This window comes from Drosophila rhopaloa, unplaced genomic scaffold, assembly GCF_018152115.1.
Source record: "Drosophila rhopaloa isolate 14029-0021.01 unplaced genomic scaffold, ASM1815211v1 contig_203, whole genome shotgun sequence".
NCBI lineage: Eukaryota > Metazoa > Arthropoda > Insecta > Diptera > Drosophilidae > Drosophila > Drosophila rhopaloa.
In genome coordinates, this window is record NW_025335088.1 from 60693 (window position 1) to 76879 (window position 16187).

The following is a 16187-nucleotide window of genomic DNA, read 5'->3' on the forward strand; positions in this document are numbered from 1 at the left end:
TGTTGAAAAACAAATATACTCAAAAGAATGAAATATACATATGCCAAAGCCCACACAGAAATACACACATGTATTCGATCAACCAAGGGAATTCATTCATCTCTATACATCAAGCTATCAGTAAGAAAACTGGGCAGAGCCAAAACCACTGGTTAACAAAATTAATATGCATTTTTATTACATTCTAATAACTTTAAACTGATTTGCTAAGATTTATTGTGGCTCCCCAAGTGGCCCCAATCGCTTCCAATTGAAAAAAGGTAAATTTTCCTTTCAAAAATTCTGGACGCTAAACCGTTTAACCAATCGAATCCGTGTTTTCGCCGAAAAATAGTTTAAGACATTATAAATGTTTAAAAAATTTGACCGCTTAGATGTAAGGCTTTTTACTATTTTTAACACCCGTTCTAAAATTACAATTTAGCCAAAAATATCTTCAAACGTCGAAAAATGGCACTTCTTAACTGAGTATCAAAAATTCCTTCGGTAAAGTTTTTCCTTAAGATTTAACGATTCATTTGATGGTTTCACCAAAGCTCTAGCTATCTTCTAAACAAAGAAACTAAGGAAAAAGTCGATCTATTATCGAATCTAAGTGTCTCCCTAAGCATCATACGTTTTCTGCCTGCATATTGCTATCTCTCTCTGCATTTTCATACAAATTGTCAACAATTGATTCCGTCTCCCTCCCTCTCCCTCTGCCTTGTATTTCCCTGCGCTTCCTTAAAAATATAAAATGAGCTTTAATACGGTTTTAATTTCTGCAGACTTTAGTTTAAGTTATTGGTGACCCACCCTCCACCAAAGTGAAGGCCTATTTAGGGGAAACAACATTAAAAAAACGCGCCGTATCCTCTACCTCCGGGTGGTGAGGAAATGAGGATTAATTAAAGTTTCAGCCAAAACTACAAATATATTTAAACTAACATCTAAAAAGCAAAATTACATAGTTCTACTGCAAACCTATTACATAAGAAGAGTAGGATATTCGGGTTATCCATCGCAAGCGAAGCTGCGGGCACCCTGCTAGTAAATAATAAAATAATATTCATGTCTAATTTGATTAATTACACATGTATTTATATATTTCTTAATGAGTTGGTAACTCAATATTATTCCGAGGTGAAGCAGGGGAGGTCAGGACGCGTTGTCTCACTGGTGGATTCCGTGAAAAGGGGTGGTCACTGACGACCGAGCTGCTTCTCAGATGGACAGACCGCGGAACCGTAGGATGAGGCGGATACTAGCTCTCGCCCTGGTTCTTCTGTGGACGACCACTTATATCGCTGCTGATGCCATGGAGAGAGGCTAATGTCTGACCATTTTCTAATGTGTCTGTTGCCTCCGACTTACGTAGTTAATCTGATTCTGAGGTTCGGCACGTTTTTAGGGAATACCAGTACTCTGATTACTCTGGGTACTTTTGTAACTCTGCCCTTTATTGTTATGACAATATCTAGGACAACAATTATAGCCTAAAGTATTATTATTAGAACTGTATATGTTGATATTTATTTTTTGAACCTACCCCTAATTATTTCCTGACTGATAGATGGATATTGCTGAATAAGATTTGAGAATTCATTCTCATCTCTATTTAGGGACTTATTTAATTTAGGACGTTGATGCACTATGATCAGCGCAAACAAGTGGCCTTACGACAACAAGCTGTGCTTGTTAAGCGCGGAGCCCTATTCCCCAATGGGCATAAAAAAACGATATCGCGAGAAGTGAAAAAGGAAACGGACAGACTAAATACGAAACAATATACTAATACTAATTTTGTGCTAAATAAGATAAAATTAATGGTTGTAAGATTAGCAAAGAGTCGGTAGTAGAAATAGTATGGTATAGTCTATTATAGTCACTACACAGGTTCATGCATAGAGAGTAGGATGGTAAAATAAGGCTTGCATTCCAGTTAAGGCCCCGTAGAGCAAATAATAAAAAGTTCCTTTTGCACAGACATATCCGGTCTATATGTACACCATACTGAAGGCTCCAGGTGAACAGTCCTCCAAGATTGGACGGACTAGTGAAATGAACAGAGTCTTGGTAACATAAGAATCATCGAATTCTTTTGACCACCTTTTAATAAATCCAAGTACTCCCCTGACTTTATTCACCATAGAAGTAATATATAATATTATACATCTTCAAATATGTTTACAGTGTCGAAAATGAGTCGAAATATCATATTTACTGAATGTAACTTATGTTTTCACTGGTAATATTTAAAGTATCACTCAATGTCCTTGAAACTCGAATTCTTTTTGATTTTGGGCTGCTAATGTTGTAGGACATTTCGACGATTTTCTTTATAAACACAGACAAACAAAGGGGTTCTTTATTTAATTTGATTGTGTGCTTTAATTGAAGAAGAAAATGATAAATACCTACATTGACAGGGATTGTGTAAGTTTTGCGGCTCCTGATGATATTGATGGTAATATTTAAAGTATCACTCAATGTCCTTGAAACTCGAATTCTTTTTGATTTTGGGCTGCTAATGTTGTAGGACATTTCGACGATTTTCTTTATAAACACAGACAAACAAAGGGGTTCTTTATTTAATTTGTTTGTGTGCTTTAATTGAAGAAGAAAATGATAAATAGCTACATTGACAGGGATTGTGTAAGTTTTGCGGCTGCTGATGATATTGATGGCAGTTCCATTTTTATACCCTTGCAGAGGGCATTATAATTTCAGTCAAAATTTTGCACCTGAATGATTAATCTTTTGGGATGTAAGGTAATGTGTGAGCGTGCTGGAAACGGATTCCTCCAGGTTTTCACTTGTTTATTCCACTGAAATTATTAAATCCGGTCAGAAACGGTGGTGTTGGCCTTGTAATGATTTCTCTTGAATTCAACCTTTTATAAGCAGCTTCCCACTGACACCACGTTCGGTTTAAATTTTTCTGCTTGGATATACTATCTGAGTTGTGTTAGCCGTTACTCAAGTTCTGATTGGATAATCCTGATTATTTTGTAATATCTAGAGATGTTGTAATTCTAGCCTGAGTAGCTCCTGAGAGGTGTTATTAACTGCTGCATCTATCTTTTTTGAAAAAAAACTTTGTCACATTTTTTCTTTTCGAAAACAACGTTGGAATAGGAATCACCAACGTATAAATAATTTTAACTATAGTATATATAAATTTCGATTTCTATGCCTATATTACTAAAAACAATGAAGCTATGTCGATTTTGCGCTGCCATTTTGCCATCGTTTCTATGGCAGCTATATGATATTATTGTCCGATTTTAATTAATTTAAAACCGTAATTCAATAACATTTAAATAAAACCAAAATTATTACAAACAAAGTTACAATTTTTTTGAATTTTTTTTCCGACTGTTCCTATGTGAGCTATATGATATAGTCGCCCGATCCGGCTCGGATATAGTTGGCCGATCCTTATGATTGATTGGCCAAAAATAAAACCCATAGAAAATCCGAACTTCCTAACTTTACAAACATTAAAGTTATGTCGTTTCCGATCAATCAGTTGTATGGCAGCTATAGGATATAGTCGGCCGATCCTGGCCTTTCCGACTTATATACTACGTGCAAAGGAAAGAAGGGTGTGTGCAAAGTTTCATTTCGATATCTTTAAAACTGAGAGTAATTTGCGTAGAAACAGACAGACGGACATGCTTATATCAACTCAGAAGGCGATCCTGATCAAGAATATATATATTTTATAAGGTCGGAGATGTCTCCTTCACTGCGTTGCATACCCTCTGCAAGGGTATACAAACTTTCGAGAAGGATATTGGTAACAGCTTTTGGTAAATTTTTAAAGCAGTCAATTTTCATACTCCTTGACCCTTTGAGCAGAAATATTGAAGTGGTTTTCTCCCCACAGACATTAAGGGGAGTATAGTTAATTCGGTGAAAAATCTGACATTTTTTACAAATTTTTATTGGCTATACGGATAGTCTCAGCTCAATTTTGTTTTTTGCATGTGATTGGGTAACATTTAAACATTATATGTGATTTTTTTCTTCCAAAAATATTAAAAATTGACTGAGATACAGGCAATCTCCGACGGCGCCTCGAAGAAAAGATGTTTTGCAGTGTACACGATAACCGGTCACAGAATCATCCGAAATAAAAAAATCCAATTGCATTAGTTATAGAACAAGATTCCTCAGGTAACGCTGTCGAGTTTTGAAAGTTTAAAACACAGATTTTCGCCTAAAACGTCGAGATATTTGTTGCTATAAAAATAATAAATTTTCAAAAAAAAAGAAAAAAAATCGACCGCGTTACCTGAGGAATTTAGTTGAGAACAACTGTGCAAAATTTCAAAACGATCCGTCCGATAGATTTTGCAGGATCGTGCACACCGACTTTGAAAAGGGTAACTTTTCAGGAGAGCGTTTTAAAGTTTTGGACACCCATACAAAACGAGCTTTACTCGGATCGATCTAAAACTTTAACACAATATTCTCAAGATGTTGTGCATTCAGAAAAAAAAAAACAAATACAAAAAAAACATTTTAATACTATACCCCCTTTAATACTACTATTTTAATACCTACCTTCGCTGTTATGTCCTTTGGTCCTGCGTGCGATATTTTTGGGCTACCCCGGAGGGCAGGTTTCGGGGAACCACCGCCTCCGCTCTCTTTTCGCTCTGCTTCGAAGTCCTTGCCTACTACCTATACATTGTATGCTAACTAAAAATGCAAAGACATAGCTCAGGAAAACTGAAAAAGTTTTCGGTGGTTCCCCAAACCTTGAAAAACAGAAAACCGACGAGATTTTTATTCCACGAACTAAAATCACGTGGTGATTGATACACAAGATATATAAACAATTATTTTAGATTAATTAAAAGCAAGTGTTTTATATTTTATTCGTTTATCTATTAACAGGTAGAAACTCAGCATTTTGACTGTTAATTAAGTGTTCCCCTTTGAATTATTAGGGGGTAGTAAATAGAAGTTGTAACAATTTTTCAAATGCTATATATTTTCGGGTAATTCAACAAATTGAAAAATTAGCTACCTCTTAAATCTTTCTGGCCGCACATATACTTAAACTAAAAATAGAACTGTCATCTGAACCTTTAACATGAGCTTTGTTTTCAGCCAGCTAATGAGCCAAAAATATTTATTCAGTTTTCGAAAAATGCATGTAAAAGTATTGTTTAGTACATGACAGTAATATATTTATTTTTCTGAAACAAAAAAACAAGTTGGATCAGGTAACAGCTCTGCTTTCAGTGCAATAGCTCTTTGTAACGATATCTGCTCTAAAAACCAAATGATAAACTAAGCTATTTATGTATTTATTTATTTAATTAGGGTTCAATACGTTATATTTCATGAATAAGAAATAGAAGAGTGAAGTTTTATTTAAATTGAATATTAAAAAAGCAAAACAGCTAATTCGGTTCGCTATCAAGAATATAAACTTAAAGTAAGTTGATAATTCCATTCTCCAATGTTAACAACTTTTTGAAAAAGGTACAACATCACTTAAAAGTTTTATATTTGTATATTAATAGTAAGAAATCTAAAACAATTGAACTTTAAAATAAAAGTCCAATAAAAAAATATTGGTGTTTCTTAAATAATTAAAAATACTTGCGCCTCCTAAAACCAACTTCCACTTCCTAACTTTGAACTAAGTCCGCCAATCCCTTTTCCTAGCAAATTTCCTACACGACCGGCAACCACGTTGGTAACAGCTGCAGCTTGTGCGGCAGCCACCTTTGGTTTTGGTAAGCCCCTTGGTATGTTAGAGGTAGATTCGTCCGCAGTGTCTTCTTCGTCCCCTTCTCGAATATCATCGCAGGGTCTGTAGAAGGAAACATTTTTGTAACGGTTAGTCTTAATACACAGAATAACTTACTCATCTTCGCCAACGTCAGGCATTGTCAAAGCACATGTTGCTTCCTCAGTTGCCATACGCTGTGCAACCGCCTGATATGCTTTAGAATTTAATTTATCTTCCAATACACCTTGCAGTTCAAAGTCTGAGTATATTTTCTAAAGATAAATATAAAATAAAATGTATTTGTTATTATGCCTTAAAAGACCACATTTAAACTATTTTTGAAAATTAAAACTAGTTTACAGTTTTAAAAAAAGAGTAATTAGATATCAACGTTAGCTGTGGAAAACGAAAGAACAATACATTTAAAAAATTAGTTTTCCAGATCTCGACGCTTATACGGACTGTCAAACATGGCTAGATCGAGTCGCCAAGTGATACTTATCGAGAATGTTACATTCTTTTTAACGATATTATGAATAAAAAAGTTCGGCTTTTAAAACATAGTTCTTTCTAAAAACAAGTTATATTAACTTAAATGACAATGTACGTTGCAACTTAATATTTTTTTTAAAAATACAATTTCTTTTGACTTATGATTTCTGTGAAATTTGATTTTATATGTTACGAGTAATATTGTTTTTTTTTAGGTTTGAGGGTTTAAACTATGTTGTTTGTTACCTATTGTTATACCCTTGCAGAGGGTATTATAATTTAAGTCAAAAGTTTGCACCGCTGTGAAGGAGACATTTCCGACCCTATAAAGTATATTTGATCAGCATCACCAGGAGAGTCGATCTAGCCATGTTCGTCTGTTCGTCTGTCCGTCCGTCCGTTTTTACGCAAAACTAGTCCCTCAGTTTTAAAGCTATCTGCTTGAAACTTTCCCAAAAGTTGTCTTTCTATTGCAGGTGGTATATAAGTCAGGCGACTATATCATATAGCTCCCATAGGAACAATCCGAAAAAAAATTCCAAAATATTATTACTTTGTTGTTTTTATACCCGTTACTCGTAGAGTAAAACGGTATATTGTATTCGTGCAAAAGTATGTAACAGGTAGAAGGAAGCGTTTCCGACCCTATAAAGTATATATATTCTTGTTCAGGATCACTAGCCGAGTCGATCTAGCCATGTCCGTCTGTCTGTCTGTCCGTATGAACGCTGAGATCTCGGAAACTATAAAAGCTAGAAGATTGGCATTTTCCATGTAGATTTAAGGAGTTTCTACGCAGCGCAAGTTTGTTTCAAAATGGTGCCACGCCCCCTCTGACGCCCACAAGCCACAAGCTGTGGCCACAGTTTTGATGCTATTATGAAAATTTTAATTGATATGTATTTGTTTCGTCAATACCTATCGATTGGCCTAATAAAAGTTTGCCACGCCCACTCTAACGCCCAAAAACTCATTAAACGCTTAAGCCTGGCTAGCGCCTACATTTCCGCCTTTCATGGCCCGGGTAGATGGCACAATACAATATCGCCATCTAACGGATGACTTTGGAACAGCTGGCCAAGGTGCTCAACAGAGTCAACGTTAATTCTCGATAAGGATTTCTATTAAAGGAAATTGCGAGGGTTTTCATTTGTCAAACCGAACTATATCCCAAGAACTATGCAAATCAAATGAAGTTAGCCAAATTGGAGTTCTGAGTCAAACAATGGCGTATGTGTGTATGCTGGTGCAGCACAAAAGCTGCCTGCGCTAAAACAGCGCTGGTGCTGATGCTCGAGCTGTAAAGCTGCCAGCGCTAAGAGATCGCCTAATTCAAATTGATAATTTGAACTTTTTGTCCCTTTTTCCTGTGGTCACTCTAATTCACATTATGTTAATGCAAAATCTAAAGTTGTTTAGCTGAGTAACGGGTATCTAATAGTCGACGCACTCGACTATAGCGTTCTCTCTTGTTAATTATTTTTTCTTTGGGATTTGGTAATATTTAATATGGAATTGCGGTTTTAATTAAATTAAAATCGGACAACAATAGAATCGATGACAGAGTGCAGCGCAAAATCGAAAGAAAATGATAAATAGCTACATATGACAGGGATTGTGTTAGTTTTGCGGCTGCTGATGATATTGATGGCAGTTCCATTTTTATACCTTGCAGAGGGTATTATAATTTCAGTCAAAAGTCTGCAACGCAGTAAAGGGGATATTTCCGACCCTACAAAGTATATATATTCTTGATCAGGATCGTGACCTGAGTTGATAAGCCATATAACTGAACGATCGGAAATGCCATAACTTTGGTGTTTGTAAAGTTAGGAAGTTGGGATTTTCTATGGGTTTTATTTTAGTTTTTCTTTCTTGTTTATTGTGTAGTAATGCAGACATAAGGTTAAAGACGGAACGGGCAATCAAGCCTATAAGTTGTGTATTTTACTTTGAAGCTAAATACTCTTTTGACTATGACAGTAATATTTTTGTCGAACAGTAATATTATGGATAGTGAAAGTGGCAATTTTTTGGAAATTATCTTAAGGGTGACCGAAACTTAAGAGCTTTTAAAGATTATTTATTAAATATAGAGATAATAAAATCAATACACAGAATAAAATATCGCACCACATTTTGCTGGGTAGCAATTACAATTAATAAAAACTTTGTAAGTTTTATTTGTATTACCTTGATTATATGAGAAATAGATGAAACTTGAGCATAGTGTAGAGCGTGGTCTAAGCGTTCTGACAACCAATTACACAGCATATTGATCTGCTGCGAATACCACTGCTCAAAAAAATTTAGGGTCCACAAATCGTCGCCAATCTTTCCTCGTATTTGATCCATATTATTTCTAAAGAAATTTACGTATCCTTGTCCAAGATCCTTTCCTGAGCTTGAAACATTTGTAAAACTTAGAATCGAGCCGATTAAGCTACCTTCATCGTATCGTGCTAGTTTTGACAAAGTCGAGTCTAGCACTGACATAAGTTTACTGCTTAGACCTTGTGTCATAGCTACATTCGCTTTGTCGATTTGGTCGTCAATTTTTGAATGAAATTTATACTATATAGAATAAAAATATTAAAAAGTTTTTAAATCAATTTAGATCAGTTTAAATAACTTACCAAATCAATGCCGTCAATTGTAGTTAATTTAAAGCTTTGATTTTTAGCATCTAATATCACATTGACCATAGCGCACATTTCAGAAGGTAAAATGTAATCAGTTGATATAAAGGCAATGTTTTTTTTCAGCCATGACTGAAAAGACGAATCTGTTCGTTGTATACATTGCTCTATCATATCAACGGCCATCATTTTTAGGCGCTGTTCTAAATGTTGTCGAAACTCCGCATCTGGCCAGTGTAGGTCTCTTATAAAAGACTGTAGAGCGTCTAGCTTCCAAAATAAATCTTCAGAGGTGGCACACCCGTTTCTATGCATAAAAAACGGCAAATTTTAAATAGGTTAGACTTTTTGGCAAAAAGTCAAATAAAACCTTACCTCTATATATGATAACATAAAACAAAACGGTTTAAAAAAAGCATTCCTAATAAAATCATTAGATCAATGGATTTTATTGTGTTTTTACATAGCATTTTAACACAACATATGAAACTGCTTCTATAGTATAAACATTTTGACTTCAATTAATTTATTATGTTAGCCCTCATACAAAATAAAAGTAGACCTAAAGTGCAATTCGCAAATTTTCATTAAAAGTTATGATATAATATTGATAGACATGCTGCCATTATGACTTTTACGTTGAAAATGCCTTTTACGTAAGAGCAACTGATGAATTTATATACAAACAAAAATGTTGGGGTCGCAGAATTTTAAGGTCTGTGGGCGCAGAAGTTTGGCAACTTTGATACAAACGCTGCATGTGCATCACAAAATCTGCATGTTAAGTCCAAGTTTTCGTGCTGTTCGTTTGCGAGACCTCGACAGCTAAGGTTATTATATTTCCTTGCACTATTGCAAAATAAACCATTTTACGCATAATGAAAGAAAAATATGTCTAGATAAACGTTGACGTATTTGAGAAAAAGAAAATCCTGAAAACATATTTTGGGCCTACTTTAGGAACAAAAAAAACATATAGGGTATGTTCAGTTAACATGCAAATGCTTTAAATGTGTTGTGGTACAACATATTTTGTCAAGCCTACATCCTTTGTACTTGTGTATAAATAGTGATTCAGAATGTTTCATCTGATAATACAAAATTTAAACAATGTGTGTGAAAATTTGCATGAAAAAATATTTTAAAGTAAGTGAGATACAGGCAATCTACGGCGGCACCTCGAAAAAAGGTGGTTTGCGGTGTACAACGTAACTGGTCACAGAATCATTTAAATTGAAAAGATCAAATTGCATTATTTAAAGGACACATTTTCCCTGGTACCCTTTCGAGTTTTTATTTTTATACCCTTGCAGAGGGTATTATAATTTTGGTCAAAAGTGTGCAACGCAGTAAAGGAGACATATCCAACCCTATAAAGTGTATATATATTCTTCATCAGGATCGCCTCCTCAGTTGATATAAGCATGTCCGTCTGTCCGTCTGCCTGTTAGTACGCAAACTAGTCCCTCAGTTTTAAAGATATCGAATTGAAACTTTGCACACACCCTTCTTTCCTTTGCACGCAGTATATAAGTCGAAAAGGTCGGGATCGGCCGACTATATCCTTTAGCTGCCATACAACTGATTGATCGGAAATGCCAACTTTGGTGTTTGTAAAGTTAGGAAGTTGGGATTTTCTATGGGTTTTATTTTTGGCCAATCAATCCGACCTACCAAATTTCATAAGGACCGGCCGAGTCATAAGTGTTAAGAATGCATCATATGAATAATTTTGGAGAATATAATTTACAGAATATACTGCAAAGGGTATTTCCTTTCTTGCACTTGAAAGTCATAAACCTCGATTTTCGCCAAAAATTTGAGTTATTTATAGTTATAAAAATAATACATTTTCCCAAAAATAAAATAAACTCAACAGAAGTACTGTGCAAAATTTCAAAAAGATTCGTAAAGTAAATTTTGCAGGATCGCGTACACCGACAGGTGTATGGGCGTTACCTGCCCATAACTTCGGACGTTTTACTCGGATCAATCTAAAATTTTAACACAATATTCCTAAAATGTTGTGCAGTCAGGAAAATTTTTTTTTTTAAAACAAGAAAGGGAGCAAAATTTTGGCAAGCCGGACGGACGGAAAGACCGACCTTTATTCCATCTTTTTTTTTTTTAATTTTTTTAATTGTTCTAAGGGAGCTATATGATGAAGATGTCCGGCCTTAATTTAATTAAAACCGAAATGAAATAGTAATTATTTATTACCAAATCCCAAAGAAATTGAAAACAAAGTAGTTATTATTTTTAAAATTTTTTTCCGGTTGTTCCTAGGGAGCTAATTTAAAAAAAAAAACAAGAGAGAACGCTAAAGTCGAGTGCCTCGACTATTAGATACCCGTTACTCAGCTAAACAACTTAATATAAATATGCAATGGCAACTGTGTACATACATACACACATACGCCATTGTTTGACTCAGACCTCCAATTTGGCTAACTTGATTTGATTTGCATAGTTCTTGGGATATACTTCGGTATTGACAAATGAAAACCATTGCAATTTCCTTTAATAGAAATCCTTATCGAGAATTAACGTTGACTCTGTTGAGCACCTTGGCCAGCTGTTCCAAAGTCATCCGTTAGATGGCGCCATGAAAGGCGGAAATGTAGGCGCTAGCCAGGCTTAAGCGTTTAATGGGTTTTTGGGCGTTAGAGTGGGCGTGGCAAACTTTTATTAGGCCAATCGAAAGGTATTGACGAAACAAATACATATCAATTAAAATTTTCATAATAGCATCAAAACTGTGGCCACAGCTTGTGGCTTGTGGGCGTCAGAGGGGGCGTGGCACCATTTTGAAATAAACTTGCGCTGCGTAGGAACTCCTAAAATCTACATGCAAATGCCAATCTTCTAGCTTTTATAGTTTCCGAGATCTCAGCGTTCATACGGACAGACAGACGGACAGTCAGACGGACAGACGGACATGGCTAGATCGACTCGGCTAGTGATCCTGAACAAGAATATATATACTTTATAGGGTCGGAAACGCTTCCTTCTACCTGTTACATACTTTTGCACGAATATTTACCCTTTTACTGTACGAGTAACGGGTATAACAAGAAATGCTTCCTTTCTATGGCAAGCCGGACGGACAGACCGACCTTTTTTCCAACTTTTGTTTTTTATATTTTTGATTTTTCTATGGAAGCTATATGATGAAGATGTCCGATCTTAATAATTAAAACCGAAACTCCATAGTTATTATTTATTACCGAATCCCAAAGAAATTAAAAACAACATAGTTATACTTTTTAAAATTTTTTTTCCGAGTGTTCCTAGGGAGCTATATAGTATAGTCGCCCGATCCGGCTCGTTCCGACTTATATTTTACCTGCAATATAAAGACAACTTGGGAAAGTTTCAAGCAGACAGCTTTAAAAGGAGGGACTAGTTTGCGTAGAATCAGATGGACAGACGGACGGACATGGTTAGATCGACTCTCCTGGTGATGCTGATTAAGAATGTATATACCTTATAAAAATGGAGCCATTTAAAAATTTTTGAGTGTTATTTTATTATTGTTGAGTGTTATTAATTATGGTGTCTGACTCGTTTCCTGAGAAAATGGTAGATTTAATTTTGTAATCTGTAGTTATTGAAGGCAGATTCAATAATACACATTTGCAACTTAACTGAATAACCTAACAAGGGTTCCCAAAAGGTGCAAAAATAACTTAAAAAACATGAAGGCTAAACTTAAACTAAAATTAAGTTCACGAAGACTATAAGCATTTTTATAAGTTCGTTAAACTAAATACAAATCTTTGCAATTTCAAGCCTTTATTTATCTTTTTCCTACACCCGCTCTAATAACAACAGTCGCATATTGTAAATTTAGTTGCATCCATCCAAATTTGTTTGATCTATTAAACTGTTCCAGCAGCTCAATCAAATCCTCCGAACATCACGGAATTATAAAACCATGATCATCATTTGCAAGCACACGGTTTTAAAATAAAATTGAAACGGAGTTTATTTTTATAGATTTTAGGAAAGGATTTGCTTTTGTGTATTACAAAAAAATGTAATGGCTTTTGGGATTTCCGAACACTTTTAGGTGTTTCTCAAGGAAGCAACCTTGATTCGCCGAGGATTCAATACGTTAGGTATATTGACCTAGTCAGTCTATGTATGTATAGATTATTTTTTTTGGTTAAGCCTAGCACTCAGATTGAAAAACAAGTTCGCCAGTGTGATAGCTTTTTTTTTAGGGGTTATTATCCAGGTTTTTCCGGGTGTTTTATACTGAAAGGATTGCAATGCAGTGAAGAAGACGTATCCGACCCTATAAGTATACATAATGTTGATCAGCATTACCGCCTGTCCGTCCGTTCGTCCGTTTCTACGCAAAATAGTCCAAAGCTGCCATAGAAACGATGGCAAAATGCAGCGCAAAATCGATATAGAAATCGAAATGTAGTCGTTTTGTAATAACAGCAAGGGTATATAAATTTCGGCTTCCCGAAGTTTGCTTCTTTTCATGTTGATTAATGAAACACTCCGCTTTTACAATAGTCACATTTTTTAATCTTTCCGCTAGTAGCTGACGAACTTTGTTCATTTCAGCAGACTGGCAAGGCTATGCAATTTTTGGTTATTTTTGGTCGATCTGAGTACCGGAGTGAAAATGAGCCTGGCGAAAATTGTTCGCCTGCTGTTTGACTCTCACTCTCTCTCATAGCTGAGGAACAGATTTCGTTGATCTGAGTACTAGGCTTTATAATCTATGATTGTGTTTTCTTTTTTTTTTGAGTCTGAAAACTACTGTTTTCCCAACCCTATGGATCACAACTACAAAACCACTCCCATTTGGAAGAAGGAATTAGGTCTCTCACCTGGAAGATCCCTAATACAAAGTTTTTTATTATCTTTTGATTTGTTGCATTTCGAGATTCACTTTATTTACATCCATTATTCCTTTAAATCTCTGCTTCAGTGAACAGATATATTTTACTGCCATTGTCAGAGGGAGAGAGAGAGAGCAATTGTCCAAGCCAGTAGGTGGAGGCGAAACACACAAGTTTTGGTTTTAATACTGCTTTGTTTTATGTGTGATAAAGTGTTGCATCGAAAAATTGTCAATCACTGAAAAAAGTATATTTTTAATGAATAAAAAACATTATAAAACAAGAAAGGTACTACTACTGTACTACTAAAATCAATGAAGCTATGTCGATTTGATTTTGCCATCGTTTCTATGGCAGCTATATGATGTTGTCCGATTTTGACAAAACTAAAAGCGTAATTCTGATATGGTAAATAATTACTAAGTCTCAAAGGAATATTTTGATAAATAGAAAAACACCAAAATAAAATATTTTCCGTCCGTTTCTACGCAAAGTAGTCTCTCAGTTTTAAAGCTATCTGCTTGAAACTTTCCTTAAAGTTTTTCTTTCTATTGCCGGTAGTATATAAGTCAGAACAAGGCGGATCGGCGACTATATCATATAGCTCACATAGGCACAATCGAAAAAAAAATGCAGAAAAATTATAACTATGTGGTTTTTGAAAATTAGTATTTTGTTCTTTTATTAAAATACTATGGAATTCCGGAGAGCAGTAGCTGACATAGAAACGATGGCAAAATGAAGCGCATAATCGACATAGCATCATGGTTTTTAGTAATATAGGCATAGAAATCGAAATGTAGTCGTTTTGTAATAACTGCAGGGGTATAGAAACTTCGGCTTCCCGAAATTTGCTTAATTTCTTTTTTGTGCTTATTTTGTTTATGCTAACTGTGGCAAACATTCCGATGAATGCATAGAGCCTTACGTTCATACTCATACAAATTATATAACAAAATCGTACAGAACTGCCATAACTTCGGAAGTTTACTCTAAAACTTTAACACAATATTTCTAAAATATTGTGCATTCCGAAAAAAAAATAAAAAAAAGCAAAAAAAAAATTAAATTCTGTACCCGCCTTAAATAAGCCAAATAATGTGTGTTGGGGCAATTGATGCAACTATGGTCATAATTGGCGTTATTTAGATCTGTTAATGTTTTTCTAAATATTAGCTAGGGTTTTTTATGATTTTTGAGACCAGGCCACATAAGCTTTCAAAAAATGTACGCCCAATGAATGATACTTTACTTTCTTGTTACATAAAATAAAAGATAATAGATTTTAATGTTAAGTTATAATTTATAAGTCTTAACAAACAGCTATAAGGTATAATCTGTTATAATTTTACAGGTTACCATTTGACTATAGAATTCTGCGGTTTGAGGACGTTCGAGTGAGTACCGGGTATAATATGGTTATTATACAAGCTGAAAAAAAATGTCACCTTTTGTTATACCCGTTACTCGTAGAGTAAAAGGGTATATTGTATTCAACCTATAAAGTATATATATTCTTGTTCAGGATCACTAGCCGAGTCAATCTAGCCATGTCCGTCTGTCCGTCTGTCTGTCTGTCCGTATGAACGCTGAGATCTCGGAAACTATAAAAGCTAGAAGATTTGCATTTTGCATGTAGATTTAAGGAGTTTCTACGCAGCGCAAGTTTGTTTCAAAATGGTGCCACGCCCCCTCTGACGCCCACAAGCCACAAGCTGTGGCCACAGTTTTGATGATATTATGAAAATTTTAATTGATATGTATTTGTTTCGTCAATAAATATCGATTGGCCTAATAAACGTTTGCCACGCCCACTCTAACGCCCAAACACCCATTAAACGTTTAAGCCTGGCTAGCGCCTACATTTCCGCCTTTCATGGCGCCATCTAACAGATGACTTTGGAACATCTGGCCAAGGTGCTCAACAGAGTCAACGTTAATTCTCGAAAAGGATTTCTATTAAAGGAAATTGCGATGGTTTTCATTTGTCAATACCGAACTATATCCCAAGAACTATGCAAATCAAATCTAGTTGGCCAAATTGGAGGTCTGAGTCAAACAATGGCGTATGTGTGTATGTACATATGTAAGCATATACATATGTATGTATTTACATTGTACACAGTTGCAATTGCCCGGCAAAGATAACTCCTTTCAAAGAAAGCTATTCGCTATACCCGTTACTCGTGTTGTGCAAACGTTTACACTTTAATATACATGTATGTTTAATATTTCTAGTCAATTTATTGCACTCAAAAACATAAACATAAACACAGCTGCTGGTGCAGGACAAAAGCTGCCTGCGCTAAAGCAGCGCTGGTGCTGTTGCTCGTGCTGTAAAGCTGCCAGCACTAAGAGATCGCCGAATACGTCCATATTGTTAGGGTACAAAGTCTGAAGAGTAGCAAAAGACAAAATATTCTTGCTGCATCGAAATGAAATGATCGCACACATGCACCC

At 35.2% G+C, this 16187-nt stretch overlaps 1 protein-coding gene across 6 annotated transcripts in view; it reads right to left on the reverse strand.

Moving 5' to 3' along the window:
• Positions 1–4829: 4829 nt before the first annotated feature.
• The window catches only part of LOC108053732 (calcium-dependent secretion activator), a 210273-nt gene continuing 198915 nt past the window's right edge, over positions 4830–16187 (reverse strand). For 5 of the 6 annotated variants that reach the window (XM_044460648.1, XM_044460652.1, XM_044460651.1 and 2 more), the window contains 4 exons: positions 8863–9172; positions 8420–8800; positions 5870–6006; positions 4830–5815 (listed from right to left, as the gene is read on the reverse strand). In XM_044460648.1, coding sequence (XP_044316583.1) covers positions 5611–5815; positions 5870–6006; positions 8420–8800; positions 8863–9172 — 1033 coding nt within the window. In that variant the 3' untranslated portion in view covers positions 4830–5610. The remainder of the gene's footprint in view (positions 5816–5869; positions 6007–8419; positions 8801–8862; positions 9173–16187) is intronic. The other variant, XR_006417674.1, reaches the window with a different exon arrangement.